This window comes from Leopardus geoffroyi, chromosome C1, assembly GCF_018350155.1.
Source record: "Leopardus geoffroyi isolate Oge1 chromosome C1, O.geoffroyi_Oge1_pat1.0, whole genome shotgun sequence".
NCBI lineage: Eukaryota > Metazoa > Chordata > Mammalia > Carnivora > Felidae > Leopardus > Leopardus geoffroyi.
This window is the reverse complement of record NC_059328.1, coordinates 63,010,138-63,029,778: the sequence shown is the minus strand read 5'-3', so window position 1 is coordinate 63,029,778 and position 19,641 is coordinate 63,010,138. Positions and strand designations below refer to the sequence as shown.

The 19,641-nt window shown below is 37.6% G+C and overlaps 1 protein-coding gene across 7 annotated transcripts in view; it reads left to right on the top strand.

Annotated features, from left to right (window-relative positions):
- SLC44A5 (solute carrier family 44 member 5) overlaps positions 1 to 19,641 on the top strand; it is a 374,891-nt gene that overhangs the window by 219,155 nt on the left and 136,095 nt on the right. For all 7 annotated transcript variants that reach the window (XM_045477883.1, XM_045477880.1, XM_045477879.1 and 4 more), the window contains one exon: positions 4,905 to 4,959. In XM_045477883.1, the coding sequence (XP_045333839.1) occupies positions 4,905 to 4,959 (55 nt within the window). The remainder of the gene's footprint in view (positions 1 to 4,904; positions 4,960 to 19,641) is intronic.

The following is a 19,641-nucleotide window of genomic DNA, read 5'->3' as shown; positions in this document are numbered from 1 at the left end:
GGCTTTATGTTTTGCAGTTCTAATCTCCCACTGACTAACTTACTGTCCATTCTAATTCAAAATTTCTGGGATACAGTGACCAGGAATGACTGGCTCAGCTTGGGCCTAGTGTCCAAACCAGATTCAGTCCCTGCTTGCCAAGGAACAGGCATATGGGAGAAATCTACCCACTCCTATGGATTAGAGAGGAGGTCAGTTACCAGTTGGGCAGAATTAGACAAGCAGTCAGGAAAAGAGAAATTGACAATGTGTCAGAGAATTCGACATTGAAGTATATGTGGACTATCTCAAACAGGAAACATTTTACATGCTTCCCCTTGGAGTAGAAGCCAACGTTGGCATTGCAGGGGAAGGCCAGTGGGATCTGTTCTGTTGCAATAAGACTACACAGAGTGTGGATCCCAGGTAGGGCATCTTCTTAGCCTCTCCATGCCTTGTTTTATTTTCATATGTAAAGTGAGGCTAGTAATGGTTTCCAATCTATCTACATAATAAGGTTTTTGTATCAAAGTAAGCAAAATAATGCATATGGGTGCTGTACACTTAGCATTTAATGCTAAAAACATGTTAAATATTATTGTTATTGTTGCTATAGTAACATTATAACTGCCAGGTCCTGCAGTTCTTCTTTGTGGAGTTCATCACTTGTCATGATATAAATTCTGTGACTTCCACATATTTATCTTAAGACTTGACCCAAGACTCCAGTTTAACTCTGGTTGAATGCTAGACTTACAATCAGATATCACTTCAAAATCAATCTCATGCTCTTTTTCTTATAACAATTTTACAGTTTCTTCCACCTACTAATGTTCTCAAACTGTTTCAGTGGCATCAATCTCTCCTTAAGCCTGGGCAAAAGACTAAAAGTGATTAAGAATTGGTCACTTGATCTGAAGCCATCTTTGACTTCTCTCTTTTACACCCCATGTCATTCATCAAGCTTTATTTATTTTTTTCATGTAATTACATTGACTAATAATGAACATTCACTGGGGGTTTACTATGTGCCAGATCCTGCTTTAAACACTTTTTTTTTAATTTACATCCAAGTTACTTAACATATGGTGCAACAATGATTTCAGGAGTAGATTCCTTAATGCCTCTTACCCATTTAGCCCATCTCTCCTCCCACAACCCCTCCAGCAATCTTCTGTTTGTTCTTTATATTTAAGAGTCTCTTATATTTTGTCCCCCTCCCTGTTTTTATATTCTTTTCGCTTCCCTTCCCTTATGTTCATCTGTTTTGTATCTTAAAGTCCTATTGTGGGTGAAGTCATATATTTGTCTTTCTCTGACTAATTTTGCTTAGCATAATACCCTCCAGTTCCATCCACGTAGTTGCAAATGACAAGATTTCATTCTTTTTGATTGCTGAGTAATACTCCATTGTATATATATACCACATCTTCTTTATCCACTCATCTATTGATGGACATTTGGGATCTTTCCATACTTTGGCTATTGTTGATAGTGCTGCTATAAACATTGGGGTGCATGTGCTCCTTCGAAACAGCATATCTGTATCCCTTGGATAAATACTTACTAGTGCAATTGCTGAGTTGTAGGGTAGTTCTATTTTTAATTTTTTGAGGAAACTCCATACTGTTTTCCAGAGTAGATGCACCAGTTTGCATTCCCACCAGCAGTGCAAAAGAGATCCTCTTTCTCCACAACCTCACCAACATCTGTTGTTACCTGAGTTGTTCATGTTAGCCATTCTGACAGGTGTAAGGTGGTATCTCATTGTGGTTTTGATTTGTATGTCCCTGATGATGAATGATGTTGAGCATTTTTTCATATGTCGGTTGGCCATCTGGATGTCTACTTTGGAGAATGTCTATTCATGTCTTTTGCCCATTTCTTCACTGGATTATTTGTTTTTGGGTGTTGAGTTTGATAAGGTCTTTGTGGATTTTGGATACGGACCCTTTATCTGATATGTCGTTTGCAAATACCTTCTCCCATTCCGTCAGTTGCCTTTTAGTTTTGCTGATTGTTTCCTTTGCTGTGCAGAAACTTTTTATTTTGATGAGGTCCCAATAGTTCATTTTCGCTTTTGTTTCCCTTGTCTTTGGAGACTTGTTGAGTAAGAAGTTGCTGTGGCCAATGTCAAAGAGGTTTTTGCCTGCTTTCTCCTCAAGGATTTTGACGATTTCCTGTCTTACATTTAGGTCTTTCATCCATTTTGAGTTTATTTTTGTGTATGGTGTAAGAAAGTGGTTCAGCTTCACTTGTCTGCCTGTCACTGTCCAGTTTTCCCAGCACCACTTGCTGAAGAGACTGTCTTTATTCCATTGAATATTTTTTCCTGCTTTGTCAAAGATTAGTCATATGTTTGTGGGTCCATTTGTGGGTTCTCCATTCTGTTCCATTGATCTGAGTGTCCATTCTTGTGCCATTACCATACTGTCTTGATGATTACAGCTTTGTAATACAGCTTGAAGTCCAGGATTGTGATGCCTCCTGCTTTGGTTCTCTTTTTCAAGATTGCTTTGGCTATTCGGGGTCTTTTCTGGTTTCATACAAATTTTAGGATTGTTTGTTCTAGCTCTGTGAAGAATGCCAGTGTTATTTTGATAGGTATTGCATTGAATATGTGTAGTGTTTTGGGTAGTATTGACATTTGAACACTATTTGTTCTTCCTATCTGGGAGCATGGAATATTTTCCCTTTGTTTTTGTGTCTTCTTCAATTTCTTTCATAAGCTTTCTATAGTTTTCAGCATATAGGTTTTTCACCTCTTTGGTTTCCCTGCTTGTGCACACATTCTCTCTCTCCCTCTCCCTCTCTCTCTCTCTTAAAAAAAAGAAACAAAAAAAACCCAAAGACAAAATCTTCTATCCCAGATTTTTAGGCTTTCTATAGTCTGATCCTATGGTATCTATTCAGTTTTTCCCTCCTCCTCCTATCCCATTATTTATTATTCCAATCAGGCTAATCTTTTCACTATCCCCACAAACATGCTAATCATATCTACCCTAGGTGACTTCATTCATCGCCACAGGTCTAAACTTCACCTGTCTAACTTAAAATATTGTGGCTCTAATCTCAACTGAAAGTGACATTTCCTTCCCTGGATCTCATAACACTTTCTTTGTACCCCTCTTATGATATAATGTTCTGCCTTGTATTATAACAATTTTGGTACTTTTCTTATTTCTCTCCCTGCTCATCAGTTAGCTTGCTGAAGACAGAGACCGTTTCACTAAATCTCATATCCCCTGCAGTGTCTCTTTCTTTTCTTTTTTTTTTTTTAATTTTTTTTTAACGTTTATTTATTTTTGAGACAGAGAGAGACAAAGCATGAATGGGGGAGGGTCAGAGAGAGGGAACCACAGAATCGGAAACAGGCTCCAGGCTCCGAGCTATCAGCACAGAGCCTGACGCGGGGCTCGAACTCACGAACCGCGAGATCATGACCTGAGCCGAAGTCAGCCGCTTAACCGACTGAGCCACCCAGGTGCCCCTGCAGTGTCTCTTTCAATGCAGAACACGTAACATGTGATCAATAAATAGCTACTGAATTTAACAGAATTCTAGTTTCATTCACACAAAATGTTTTTCTTTGCCTTTTGTTTTATTCTAATCTTTCACAAAAGTCTCATTTTCTTGAATGAAACCCTTGTGACTCTTCTAGTCTTTGATGAAACCTACTTTCTTAGAAGTCTTATAACACTTAAGGCTGATACCACATAATATGGTTCTTTATTAATTGTTTTATATGGTATGTTCAGTGTTCATGTGTTACAACACAAGGCCTGGTAAATAAAGATTCTTAAGGACTTTTGTTGAATAAATCAATGCATTGATCTTGTCCCACCAATTGTAAGGCCTCTGAGATAGGGACCATGCCTTAAATATCTTCTGTGCCCTTGGATCTCTCAGCATATAATAGGTGCTTTATGAATATTCACTGACTGACTGGCTCTTGGATTTCTGTTGCATGTTTGTCTTTACATTCCTGTTGTTTTGTCCTCAGCAGATGATTACACTAAAGAGGTCTCTGAGTCCTCAGACCTCATTTCCCCATTTACAGGCAGAGTCAGGTTGCTGGCACATGCATTTGGTGGTGGTGGTGGTTGTTGTTGTTGTTTTGCCATTCTGTTTAGGAATGTTGTCTTTAATTCCAGGACTAAGCCTTCTCAAAGGACAAATCCCTAGAGGAATCAGGGGAGGGGGGGTGGGATTGCAAAATACAGATCCCTGGCCAGAATGATTTTACAGAACTTGCTCCTGGGTCTGCTTACACAGTACATGCCAGGGGAAAAAAACCATTCTGTGTGTACCTTGTACGGTTTAAAAATGAGGGTAATATAAGATGTGTAAAATAACTTCCATCCTAGGGCACCTGGTGACTCAGTTGGTAGGATCTTAAAATATCAATTAAAAATAATGTTTGTATAGTATGATAGTGACTCATATATACCATATAGCCAATGTGGCAGAAACCAACAATATTTCAACCCCTTGAAGGAAAGCCTAATCTACTGAGAGAAAGGGGAGAACTAGATAAGTAAGCATCTCTATTATATTTTGCACCTCACAAGTATGCAATACTTGATGATGGCAGATGGTAGAATGGCTTTGCAGACCAGAAGAGCTCCAAGTTTTGCTACCCTGGATGCAATCTATGATGTTATTATCCAGAACAAAGGGAGGTATGTGTACAGTATGCACAGAATATGGTCCTTAACAACTCTTCCTGGTCTTGCTTCTAGCTGGAGAGAGGGAAAAGGATTGGCAGATGTAACCAAGGCAAAACTGATGTTTCCTTGGACCAAAGATTGAATACAGCATTACACTGGGCAGTAGCCAAGTTGTAGATTTTTCTTTATTAATATTGTATATGTATTTATTTGCCATTTCATTGGCATATGTGCTTAAAAACTTCTTTGTTTTAGATGCAGGTGATCCAAAGACATTTGATCTGAATTTCAAAGGGCCTGTTGCCAAAAGGTAAGCAATTCTTTTCTTGGAAATATATTTCTTGACAAACACAGAAAGCTTATCTTTGGTACCATTTTCTGGTCAATGGAGAATTATGTCTGTTATGAAGGGGAAATGACTTATTTTTTTGCCTAAATGTTACATTCTTTATGTAGAGAAAATACAGAGAACAAATCTTTCCATGAGTCATGGATATCCTGTCCTATTCAGCAAATGAACTGCCTTAAATTATTGGACCGGAGAGTTTGTGTTTTTCAAAAAGAAAAGCCTAAAAATGCTTTATAAGATTTAACCACTTTGTAGAGAAGCAAACACATTTGATAGTTGTTTGATGCACCTGTTTACTGTGTGATTCACCGTTGTAAATGCAAGGTTGCTATGCCAACTTCTTCCACACCAGGTATTTGTGCTACGCAGCTTCCCAAAGCAGACAGCTTTCTTGGAGATAACCATTCACCAAGGCATCATGTAAGCTGTAGGATATTTTAGACTGCTCTAGGGAAATATGTACTTGTCTCAACTGGTGCTTCTTTCTCAAAGTTGTATGGTATTTAAAAACTATCCAGTAATTCACAGGCCTCTTTTATTATTATTTTTACCCTCTATTCCCAGGCTTCCTGCTAATCAAAACAGGGGTTTACAGGGTGGAATAGGTAAGAATGAGGAGAAAATTATGCTGTTGGCAGCTGGGTTTTGCTTAGCTTTCACCTTGATTTCTGGCAGTTGTATGTCATAACAGACTGTTAGGTGAAATAGCATGAATAGCATGATCAGCATGCTTGTTGTTTGAGCTGCCAACCATCAGCATGTACGTTAGCGTTTACTGTTACGTGCCTATAATATTCCGGCTTTAAACAAATGTGTATTCAGTTTATTCTAATTCTGTAAAAAGCCAGGTCATTTGTTTGGGGTTAACTTATTTGAGGGTGCACCAATTCCTTCTTTAGAGTAAGTCTGAAATCTCTTGTTCTTTCCATGGTAACACCATGAATACATTCTGTTGTCCAGTATACAAACAGCCTCATTCAGTATGTAGGTTACTTTTACTGCACTTACATTCATTTTCCAATAACTAATTTGTGCTAATTGAATCTAGCCTATTGGCCTTAAGGGACCACTAGATATAATCCAGATTCAATAGTAGTAGTAGTAGAAGTAGAAGTAGTAGTAGTATATGGTAGTAATAATGAGGATTATAATATAAATTGCTGTCACATTTGGACAGACAAAATACAGATTATAGGTATGCCTTTTCATCCTTTGTTTTCCATAACATTTATTTATTTTTTTAAATCTTTTAAAAAATGCATTTATTAATTTACATCCAAGTTAGTTAGCATATGGTGCAACAATGATTTCAGGAGTAGATTTCTTAATGCCCCTTACCCACTTAGAGCCCATCCCCCCTTCCACCACCCCTCCAGCAACCCTCTGTTTGTTCTCCATATTTATGAGTCTCTTCTGTTTTGTCCCCCTCCCTGTTTTTATATTCTTTTTGCTCCCCTTCCCTTATGTTCATCTGTTTTGTATCTTAAAGTCCTCATGTGAGTGACGTCATATGATATTTGTCTTTCTCTGAGTGACTAATTTTGCTTAACATAATACCCTCCAGTTCCATCCACATAGGTGTGCCTTTTCTAGCCATAGAGAAGAAAGCGGAATTAAGCCTGGCTGGCTTTAGGTGTGGGGAAGGAGTTGAGATCTGTCTTCATTTATTTAGAATTTAATGATGGAACCAGGTAGTCCAGGTAAAGTCCAAAAAACTGTGATAACCACTGTGAGGAGAGTAATTTATTTTTACTGAGGGCCTTTTGTGATGCCCCAGCACCACAAGGCCTTCAAAGGTGAAATGGTCATTATGTGGGCATACTTCCCCCACTCTTCAATCCAAGAACAGGGAAAGTGTTGTAAAACCACAGGAGCTTAGTGACAGAAAGACACAGCTGACCCATTTGTAACTTTTCAGGCTGCAGGATTTTATAATGCCCTTCCTGGAAAAACAATTAGAGTGTTTAAAGAGCAAATGAGAAATCCCAAATTCTTCACATTACCTCTGGCAACAGAATGAGCTTTAATAACCTCTTTTGCTTACAGATATCACTTCTCTTCTGAAAGATCCAAAGTATTATCAGAGATCCAGGACAATTCTTACACCATTCTCTGCTTGTCAGTCAGCCATCTTCTATACACCTCTCTCAGTTCACAAGAACATCATTTTGTCCCCTTTATTCAACAGAATTTTTTTAAAGGTTGTTTTGCATTGGGTTGAGATTGTGAGCTTGGTAAAAATGAGCGTCTAGCACCCTTAGCAGTACATTAGGCAATGAAAATGAATGCACATAGAAAACAAAGACATAAGGCTCTTTTATAAGATGCTGCATGAGAAATTCTCTTGTAATTTATAACAAATAAATTTTTAATTTAATGGCAAATTAGTATACTTTTTTCCATTATATAGAGAGAACTGTGTAATCCAGCATATTTTTCTTTTGTACTGAATTGTAGAAGGCCCACTGATAAATTCAATTTCAATGCCAGCAACTACATTAGCCTTTGAGTCAAGAATTTCTTTTTGGGAATTTGAATTTCTATTTCTACTTTAATAACTCTCTTGCACCCAGGTGTTTTAAATCATTTCATTTAAGTTTTTTTTTTTCCTGGAAAGAGGCAGCATATAGGTAGACAGGTAAATAGAAATAAAAGGCCTACATGTTCCATAATTACCTTTTTCCTCTATACAAAAAATAGATGAAGGACATATGTCTCATACTAATCAAATTGGTAGGTTTCACAATGCTTAAAATAACTATTATTATAAAAGGTAGAAAATCTATCTGAAATGTAATAAGATGCATTTATTTCTACCTGAAGCTTTGGGCGGAGGTGGCAAATTCACTAACTCTCAAGATGAGAGAGGAGAAACATTCATTACAGATGTGGTAGAGGGGATTCATTCACATAAAGAAGTTGGACTAAATGACCTCTAAGTCCTTTGCAATCTTAAAATTTCAAGACTGTGATTCGACTTTTAATGCCAAAGTACAGAAGAGTCCAGCTTCTGGCTTAAGTGACACACATAGAAAGCACTGTACTGATGCCCTCTTGTGAATTCTGAAGTGCCATTATCAAGTAGACATCTCAAGTTATTGTGAGGACACAATGTTGTTCCCTAAATTTATGCACTTCCCATATTGGCCACCTGTTGAAATAATTGGTGTGCTCTTTGTTATACCAATTATGACACCATTTATTTTTATTTCTCTTAATTTCCTTTCAGATTTTGAGGCTGAGAGTTTTCAAAGGGAGTGCTATGGATATAGGCTTTTTATTTCAAACTATTTTACAAATCAAAATGGTTTGTAGCCTCCTCTCTTCCCTCATATTCTCTCCAGTAGAGGTTTATTGTATAGCACTCTCCTCAAGCTGATTTTGAGAAGGTTACCAATGATCTCAATCTTTCCAAGTGCAGTGGTGGTGACTTTTGTTTTAACCTCACAGCAGCATTTGACAAAGGTGACCACTCTCTACTTTTTGAAATGTTCTTTTCTTTTGGCTTCCTTGCCATGATACTCACCTGAAGCTTCTTTCACCTCATTGGCTTCTACTTTTCAGTTTCTTCAATCTTTGTTTGATCTCCAAATGTTGGAATGCCACAGGACTTGGCCTTTTCTTCTCTTTTTATGGTCTGTTTTTACACTAGGCCAATAATTTTAAATATTATCTGTATGTCAATCACCCTCAAGCTTCTATTGCTTACAATGACCCTTCCATTGGCCTCCATGTTTCTGTATTTAGCTGCCTACTCAACATTTGTCTTTGGATTCTCAATACTTATTCAAACTTAATTTGGCTCAGCTGAAATCTTGATTCCTACTCCTGCTCCAAAGTTCTAAAACCTCCTGCCTCAGTCTTTTCCATCTCAGAAAATGACACCACTATCCATCAGGTTACAGATCCTTGGTTTCTTTTTGTTTTTCTCATCTCCCGTATTCACTCCAATAGGAAGTCTTATTGATATAACTCCATAATATGTCACCAAATCAACTGTTTATCCATCTTTCCTTCTACCACCTATACTTTTGCACTGGAATCTAGAATGGTCCTCCTTCTTTCACTCCTGCTTCTCTTAAATCCATTATCCACACAAGACCCTGAGTGAACTTTCAAATCACAGATGAAATTATGCAGCTCTTCTACTTATATATTTTCAATAGCTTCCCATAGCACTTTGATTAAAACTCAAATTTATGGGGCCTTTTGCGAGAGCCCTCTGTGTAACTCACTGACCTCATCCCCTATCACTCTTTCTCTCTTTAACCTCTCATTGTAGCTACACTTGCTTTCTTCCCATTTTTTGAACAGTCTAAATTTGCATCCTCCTTGGGGACTTTGTGTTTGTTATTCCTCTGACTGAGATATTTTGCTCCCAGACTTTTGCATGACTGGCTTCCTCTTATCATCCTGTTCCTAACTGTCATTGCCCCAGACGCCTTAATGACAATCCAGTCCTGCAGCCATACACACACTCTCTCTCTTTTTTTTTAGTAGTTTCAGGTTTTAAATTGCAGCTAGTTAACATAGTCACTCTCTGCTACATGAATTAATTGTATTTACTTTATACGTTTTATCACTATTGAAAAACTGCTTTATTCATTTCTTCGCTTACATAATTAATGTCCTGTCTATAGTATCATGTCAGTGAAAATCAAGAACTTTGTATATTTTGTTCATCGCTCTATCCCCTGGACTTACAAATTCCCTGACACATATGCATTTGTTGGATGACTAAATGAACTATCATCCTAGCTTTAAAACTGAAAACATGCTGGAAAGGATAGAAGCTAGTTGGAATGAAGGTAGGGAACCATTTAGAAGACTCCTTCAGTAATCTGCCTGACAAATGATTAAAACCTGGACTAAGGCAATGGCCTGGGGAGAAAAGAAATTTAAGAGGTAATGAAAAGGCAAAACCTTTAAGGCTTTAGGACTGATTGTATGTTGAGTGTTGAAGAGAGAATCTAGCATGACTATGCCCAATAACCAGATGGATTGTGGTTACAATCACCAAAGTAGGGAACACATGAAGAAAAGCAGAGAAATCATGTGTTTAGATTTTGAAATGTTGAGTTGGGGATGCCTATGGCATATCCAGGTAGGAATATTTAGTAGAAAGTAAGAAATACACTACTGAGGCTCTTTGAAATATGGATATGTTTATTTTAACTAAAAAAGTATCTAAAAAAAGAGGGAAGTTTGAAAGAATATTAAAGTAGAATAAAAAATGTAAGTTTTCCCTGATCATCCCTAGAGTAAACTGCAGGTACTTTCTCTGGTGCTTGCAGAGTACTCTGTGTGCTTATAATATTGTGTTGTAGTTAGTTGTTTGCTTGGCTAACTCAACTGAACCATGAGTTCTGCTAAGCAGAACTGCACATAGTAGACCTGTGAGTAACAGTTTTGATCATGTTGCACCTCCTACTCAAGTTTCACTAGTGAGTTCCCACTGCCTGAACATTAATATTCACATCTCTACACAGATTTGTCTCAACGTATCTGCTTAAACTACTCTCCCCTCCCCTCCTCTCCCCTCCCCTCCTGTTCTCTTCTCTTCTCTTCTCTTCTCTTCTCTTTCTCTCTCTCTGTCTGTCTCCCCTGCCGCTCTGTCTCTCTAGGGTTTTGAAACCCTTGAATGAGCTTTCTGTTGAACCAAACCAGTCCTGTATACTTCTACGGGGTCTGAAAACTTATTATGTCACTGTCCTAGAAGTACAACAACAACAACAACAACAACAACAACAACAACTCAGGGATGATGGCTGGCACTAACAAAGCTCACAAGAGACTGATGTATAAAACCAGAATGCCAATACAGTAATTTACATTAAGAAATTTAATTGCTGAGCAGACCTGGTCTTCATGTTGACCTGACCAGCACATTGCTCCCTTGAGACAAACTGCATGAGAAACTTAATTATCAATAGGTTACTTGATGAGTATATAGTTAGAACAAGGGAATTGCATGAGTGGGATGTCTAGTGACATCAGGTGCTGGCTGCCTATGGTGTCTATCAACAGAGTGGGATCTTCACATCAGTTTGACTTGGTGCCCTAACCTGGAGAGTGTTTGGAAGGGCGATGCTGTTTGATCGTTATTTGCAATTCTCCTTAAATTTGTTAATAAATTCAGTAAATTTAAAGTTAGGCTTGCTGGACTGGGAAGCTTACAGTATCATTGAAGTGACTACATACGTCTCTGCTTTAATTATGTGTTGATTTCATAGTTTAACTCTTAGAAAGTAGTATTATTTTCTATTCTCTCAAGTTTTGGGGAAGCACCTTACTGTTACATAAAGTGGTAGTCTTCCTTGCTTAATGGTCTGACTCAGGATCCACCTCTTCTGACCCTAGTCTCAGAGTGCCTTCCCTCCACTGTCATCCTGCAGCTTGCGCTATGAATGATACATACACTTGCTTTTTAACTTTTGTACTCATGTATTGTTTTGTCATCTGGCTTGTCAGTCTCTCGGACGACAGAGATCTACCTTCAGTATAAGTGTAATTAATGATGAGGGCTAGCTCTTCCCTGCCCCATCCCCCACCTCAATATACCACTGGTTAGAGCACCTACTCCTTGGATGGAATTCTGCTTATAAAGAATAGGGTTATTTCTTTCATAGCTATGCTTATAAATGTTAACATTCTTTTAATCTTCATCTTTCAGGTCTGCTTTTCTATGAAAAAAAATAAGCAAAATAAACAAATTCCATCTCCATGTCCTGAGAAGATAATACATGATCTTTATCACAGGGTGCCAAGTGTAGCAATTTGGACCTTATTTTTTCAGACTTGGATCATAGGTCAAGAAAATGGTCATAACATTTTAATGGCTTTGCTCTAACACAAAATGAATGAGATAAACAGAATAAACTGAACTTTTTACACTGGGACCTATAAATCTCTGACCTGCCTTGACATAGCATTCTGGGATCTGCACTGCATACAGTGTCATGCCTTCTGTGGACACTTCATGAAAACTAATTGAGTTGAAAATTGGTCTGAGGTAGATTTCATAAGCGCTGATAATGCCAATAATTCAGAGAACTCTCATACCATGCTCCTCTTAGCTGAGAGTTGCATTTAGGAATTTGAACACCCATATTACACTAATGTCATGCTCCTCTTAGCTGAGAGTTGCATTTAGGAATTTGAACACCCATATTACACTAATGTCATCTGAAGATGGTATAGAATTTGGATAGCTTCTCAGCAAGAGCTTTAAATATGACTTTAAAGTCTTAGAGTTCAAATCTATTAGTAAAGCTTTACTTATGCCTGTGTATGGTAACTGTTTTGCCTCAAATGTGATAGCACTATAGCCATTATTCAGCCTCTTCTGAGGTTCACCCTTATATTTATTTATAGGTTCTGTGTCACTTTGCTTCTTCCCCATCCCTGTTTTCCTTTATTCCTTAAACCAATATTTATAGTACATCTAACTTTATAATAAGAATTATGCTAGTTGGTGATAATATAAAGATAGGATGTCCTTTCCTCAAGGAATTAGATAATAGAAGAAACAGACAACTGAAAAGACTTTAAGGTCCAATGTGGGAAGTACAAGCTGTGGAAGAGAACAAAAGACCTGGCTTTCAGCTGTGGATGTCATACGTGGCTACTATTCCAAAGATTAATATTAATTTATTTTCATTCAACAAATATTTATTGTTCATATATTATTCTCCCAATATCCCCTAGGCATTCAAGATATAGTGATGAGCAAGATAAACAAGGCCTTTGGTTTTTGGAAGGGAAAAGAGATAGGCAGACAACATCTGAAAAATGAATGTGACAGTTTCAGAAAGTGAAAACTGTGAGGAAAAAAACAAAACAGGATGGTGTGATGATAATGCCTAGCTGAGAATGGGGGTGGGCTTTAATTTAGATTTTGTGGCCACGATAGACCTCTTAGAGTTGACAATGAAATGAGACTTGAATAATAAGGAGGACCTAGCTGTACAAAGATTGAGAACATAGCACTTCAGACAGAGAAATAGCAAAACATAAAGTGTCTAAGGCAGGAATAAGCTTACTATGTTCAAAGAGCAGAGTGAAGGCTGGTGTGAGTGTGGTATGATAGAAGGGGGAGAGGTTGGGGAGTGGGTTGGTAGGTGATTCCGGCAAGCACATTACAGTTTGTATGTACAAGTGTGACGGAAAGTCATTGGAGAGTTTTAGAAGAGTGAGTTAATCTAATATATGTTCTTAAAACTCATTTTTACTGCTGTGTGGAGAATGGCTTTTAAGAATCCAAAAGCATCAGCAGGGAGATCAATAGGATGCTTTTGCAGTCATCTAAGTGGAGGAGTCAGTGACTTGGACCATGGTGGTGATAGTGGAGAAGGATAGATGTGAATAGATTCAATATATGTTTTGATAGTAGAGGTGAGAAGTGAGAGAAACAGAGGAGTCTAGGATAACTGCTAGATAGGTAACTGGAACAACTGAGTGGATGATGATCCTCTATACAAAGAATGGAAAGATTAGGGGAGGAGCAAGTTTGCTATTGCAGGACTTCTGTTTTGACTGTGTTAAATCTGAGTTGCAGAATAGATATTCCTATGATGATGTTATATATGACTCTGAAGCTCAGTGAAGAATAAAGTGAGGGCTGGATATTGAGAGTTGGAGGGTAATTAGCATAGAGATAATATTTAAAACCAAGTGTCTGGATAGGATCACTTAAGAGGGTGAAGAATATACTTAAGGACAAACTCTGGACTTGACAACATTTAAGGGAACCAGCACAGGAGATAGAAAAAGCACCCAATGGGTTAGCAGAGAAGCAAGGAGAATGAAACATTTTAGAAGCTAAATGTAGTATTACAAGAAGAGATGGATGGATGGATGGATGGATGGATGGATGGATGGATGGATGGAGTCAACTGTGTTGATTGCTTTGGGAGGTCAAGTAAGATAAAAACTAAGAGGTAACCATTGGATTTGGCAACACAAAAGTCAGTAGTGACTTCATTATCTCAATCTCAATGATGTAGTGGGCACTTAACTCTGACTGGGGAAACTTAGAGAATGTCAGGTGAAAGCCTGGAGGTAGCCATTAGAGATAACTCTTTCAATAAATTTTGTTGGAAGATGAGGGGAATCTGGGATCAAAGTAGAGTTTTCTAAAGATAGAAGATACTACAACATGGTAGTGTGTGGTGCTGGAGATGATCCAGGACACTGATGATGCAAGAGAAAGGGGACATTATAGAAAGAAAATCCTGAAGATGGAATCTAGAACATGATCAGACATTGGCCTTAGGTAGGAACAGAGATTCCTAGTCCATACTGTAAGATGGTAAGCAGGGAATAAGATGTCAATATTTCTGACGATGAGAAGAGGGAGATTCTTACTGTGGCTTCTAGTTTCTCAGTGAATTATGAGGTAAGGTCATTAGACAGGGATGGGCTAATGGTGGCAGTAGAGGTGGTAGCATGCCTATGTGCATGAGGATTGAGAGGAGAAAGTATGAAATGATCATTTTGGAAAGTGAGAAGGTGAACATTATAAATTATTAATCCAGAATATATATGTTTTGCATTTCCCATATAGTTTATTTTTCTAGTCTTACAAAGATTTAAGGGTGGACAAACTTTGGTCACTGTTCTGATGGAGCATAATGATTTTTAGACACATAATTAGACACCTAAATTATGTGAACAAGAAGATCCTGAGGTAGCTGGAATTGGATGGCAGTACCTTAGGGTAATTCACATACAAAGAGGATCTTGAACGATATTTTGAAGAAAGGATCATGCTGTCAAAGAGACACCTTTTATGTGATGGCTTAAAGACAGGATAAGCATGTTCCATACCAAGCAGATGTGCTTAGCTAGTGTGGAAAGCAGGGACTATATATAACATATAGGTAAAAAAAATAGAGCGGCTGGGCATATGTATGAAATATTGGAGAGGAAATATTGGCAGCATTTTTTTTGCTATAATGGAGGAAGAAAAAAGAAGAGGTTTAGGTAGATTCTAGATCATGCATTAGTTTTTTCTTTCATTCATAACTCTTATGTTTTATGCACTGTGGGCATACAGAAGTGAATAGGACAGACTACGCTCTCAAAAAACTTAAAATTTAAACTACTAACTTTAATATAAAAATTATCAACTTGCTACACAGAGATTCAGGCATAATTCAGGGCAATAGAGCAAAATGAGTGAAATGAATAATTATTCCCTATTGGAAGGATGAGGAAATATTTCTTGAAGGTATCATTTGAGCTGGACCTTAGAAGAGAAGAATGATTTTGATAGAGAATGAAGAAGAGAATCAGACTCATGGAAGCAGGTGTTGCAGATTCAGTTCTCTGGAAGCAGATGCTGAACTGGAGTCTGGGGTGCAAGCTCTTTATTAGGGATCAACACCAGTGAAAAGAAGGGGGAAGGAAGTGGGATTGCACAGAGGGAGATGTCCAACTGCTACCACAAAGCCTCAGTCCACCCAGCAGGGAGCTCTGGAGTGAGTACTGTCCCTCCCAGAGGTCTGGAGTATCTCTGAAACCATCACACCTTTATGAGCCCACTTGGCTCAGTTCCTGGTTTGCCAGCTGTCCTGGGAGGGCATGACATGGTGTGAAACAGCTGAGGTGGACTCTGAAGGTCCTGGTGGGCTAGAGGCTATTTATGACCACACATGCCACAGCCAGGCAGCAAGTCCTTCTTGAAGGGGAATCTGGGTGGTGCATCTCCATGTGGACCACAGCATGTGAGTGCATGGTGTATTCTGTGGCGCTCCAGAGGGGCTGGAGCAGAGACTAGGGTGAAACACACCTTGGGAATGAAGCTGAGCAGGTCATTTGGGATTACTGAGAAGTTTAAAAGGCAGGATGAGGATTTGGGACTCTTTTTCCTTTGGGGATTTGTTAAGGGAGTTATGTAGGACTACGTGATTGATCATGTAATGCTCTGATTTCAGGAGAGAACCCCAAGCAGTGAAGTTAGGGCAGCAGAACCTCTTAGTAGTAAGGGTTGCCATAGAACACAGCTTAATGAATTTGTGTGTGGCAGGGAGGAAGATAGGCTGCACACTGTGCCCATTTTCATTTGGGTCTGTTGTTACTTTATAATAGTATCCTTGATGTTTCATTCAACACAGACATTTGACCCTTCACCTTTACTATGATGATAATTAAAATGTTTCTAATAGACCCACAGCTTCTTTTTTTTTTTCTGGAAAAGCTAATGTTTACCTTTACTACTATATGTCTATATACCATATGCCCTTTTACCATATACCTGTATCAGAAGAATTTATTACCACATACTCTTCAAACATTGTTGCAGTCAGGCTGTTTTGCAACTAAATGAATTTGTTTTTCATTTGCTCTCAATCCATCATTGTATACTTTAAGTGTGAATTCTTTTGGCAGGACATTGGGGAAAGAAAATATTTTTCTGTTTAAAAAATTGAATGTACTTGGCATGCAGTTGGAGCAGGAGGCCAGTGAGTGGGCAGAGTTGGGAAGCCAATAGGGGTGAAGGCAACAGGCAGGTTCCAAGGGCCTGGGCCCTGGGGTGTGGCACTCACTCTGTGACTGGGCTGGATAATGTGAGATGAAGACTGTGGAGGCAATCTTAGTAGCAGCATCCCATTAGGGAATTTCTAAGTCATTCAGACACCAGCAGTGTGGAGCCAGGTTACCAAGTCTTAATAGAACCACAGAAAACCAAGGAGTAGAAAGAGCATATCAGGAGGCAGAAATTCAAGGCCTAGTAGAATTTTCTCCACTCACTAGTATGTGACTTTAATTACTTTTCTTAATGCAATGACTATGCAAGTTTTTGATGCAAAGGTGATTTTCTAGTTAGATCTGTGACGAAAAATTAGTGAAGAAATATTATCAAATTTTATCTAGGTATTGGTATTTAATTTAAATCTTTTCCAAACTGTGCATTGGCTTTTTTGATGATTACTTTGATTGGTTGGTTAAATAAGGAATTGTTGTAGAAAGAGTATATGCGGAGCGCCTGGGTGGTTCAGTCATTTAAGTGTCAAACTTCAGCTCAAGTCATGACCTCACCACTTCTGAGTTCGGGCCCAGTGTTGGGCTCTGTGCTGACAGCTCAGAGCCTGGAGCCTGCTTCAGATTCTGTCTCCATCCCTCTCTGCCCCTCCCCTGCTCACTCTCTGTCTCTGTCTCTCTCTCAAATATAAAAAATAAAACATAAAAAATATTTGCAAAAAAAAAAAAAAAAACAAAGAAAGTGTATGCAAATGTCAATGAAGCATTACTTGAAATGCCTTTCTATTTTGGTAATGAAACTATCACTCAGATATGACCCTTCACTTGATATGAGCTTGTCCAAATTCTATATATAGCCTCTCAGAGAAAAAACAAAACAAAAAAAAAAACCCCAAAAATAAAAAACAAAAAACAAAACAGAACAAAACAAAAAACAGCTTCTTATTGTGAACCTTATAAACCCAAATGGACAAAGTCAGGACATGATAAAATTAGACTAAAACTTCCCAACACATGTAATATTGTCATTTTGATTTAAGTTACTTGTTGAAAATTTGTCCAAGATGTCATTGTTTTTCATGATTTACATGATTTACATATTTACATAGATATCACTTTACATGCTCTAGACTTTTGAATTCAGGTCATTATGAGTTTATTTCAACTGAAAGTCTCCTATTTATTTGGTGAAATATCTGCAATAATTAATTCCTTCATGTTAGTAACATTGTGGCCCTATGAATTATAGTTTATCTTATGTCTTTTGGTAAATGTCACCTATTCCTCATAGGATGCTCTCTTGTCAGACATAGTAAAAAAAAGAAGCTCAATGCTGAAAATTAAAATATTGTTTGCTCAAAATTTCAGGTAAAAAAATCACAGTTGATGGTCTCCATGTGCTTTATTCTTAATGTTTCTTCCTTAAAAATACTCCATTGTAATGTGCATAACATTTTATAGATCCCCCTTGTCCCCCACAGTAAGTACAGAAGAAGTGGAGAAGGTACTAATATTTTACATTTGTGCATTTGGTATCACAATTTGTTTTTTCAGATTTAGGAAACCAAAGGTACAACCACATAAGCCATCTTCTCCATATGCATTATCCATAATTTAATTTAATTTTATTCAATAAGAGGGAATGAAACTCCATCTTTTCCTTTCTGGAAGAAGTTTGATTTGCTATCCCATTGCTAGCACCTTCCTGCTTAAAACTCTGGCTTTGATATTTGTGCATAATATCTGTGCTGAATTTATAAATTTATTTTATATTCTTGTTTCCCTAATCTATGTTATTATAGTTTTGGTGTGCTATTTATTGGCTCTGTGATCTATTTTGGATCAGTAGACCATGTCTACTTTCCTAACCTGATATGCCATCCGTATCATTTACAATTCCATTGGGGATTTAAAACTAACACACATAAACTTTCGAGAGTTGTTAAGTGCTAAACCATGATGGTAATTGTAAGAGCAATAGAATTTCTAGTTATAGAAGAAAAAGCTCAGTTAAGTGATAAAGATGAGATTTAATGTACATGAGAGCTTTTGAATTGAGTCTAAAAGATGGATGAGTATTTTGCAAGAAAAGACAAAGTATTCCAAGTTTCAAAAAATCTGTAAAGGCAAAAAGTCTTCATTCAGTATGTGGAATACTATTCTGAACATAGGGCTTCATCTCTGGTAGATGAAGAGTCCAGTTTGCATTAGGAGCTGAGCCCACCTAGTGAAATTTATTTAAATTGAGCTGTACCCTCTTTGAACTAGGCCAGCTTTTTCACTGGATTGGTCATATTGACTAATTATCTTGATATTGGGTAGATATAGTCTCAGCATCCTTAATGAGGAACACAATATTTTCTCTTAATGTCTCTAACTTTTATTGCCTGAGTGTGCTAAAATGTGAGAAGCCCTTTGGCAACAATCGTGATTTGAGAGTTATATTTTAATTCCCTTAAAAATCGGAAGCTGGTATGACACACGCTGAATTGTTTTACACTCCTGGGAATATTCAGAGTAAGATAAGCCTATGTTATTTACTAGTTGCAAGAGCCATAGAAAGTGTTCTAAGGAATTTATTCATTTATTTAGTTAGGTAGTACATGTGGGTGAACAATTCAAACAGTACAGAAAAGGCATAGAGTCCCTAGCGCCTCAGAATCCTGCCTCAGAGATAGCAAATATTATAAGTGAATTGTGTAGCATTTTAAATAAATGTATGCATTTAAAACTATACATTTGCATGTATATACCTATACACATACATATATATCTTGTGTATTCCCCTCCTTATATAAATAACAGCATGCTCTAATAGCTTTCTATACTGTTTTTAACCTTACACTACATCTGGGAAATCAATTCATCAGGACACATAGCAAAGTCGTAAGTGTTTGAAGAGAGGTCTTGAAGGAAAATGCATTAGATTTTTAAAATTTTATTATTATCCACATAATTTGAAGAAATAATGTTCTCAATACTCTTCTTGGTCTTCTACTTATATGTAAAGGTCAAATTCACATATTTCTTGTCTAACTCTTAGTCCTAGTTACTCTCTGGCAGAATCCATTGCTCTTTTGTCTGTGTTCTCTAAATATTTTATACATTATACATACTCCATTTATGACCTTGATCATACTGAGGGTTTTTTGCTTGCTT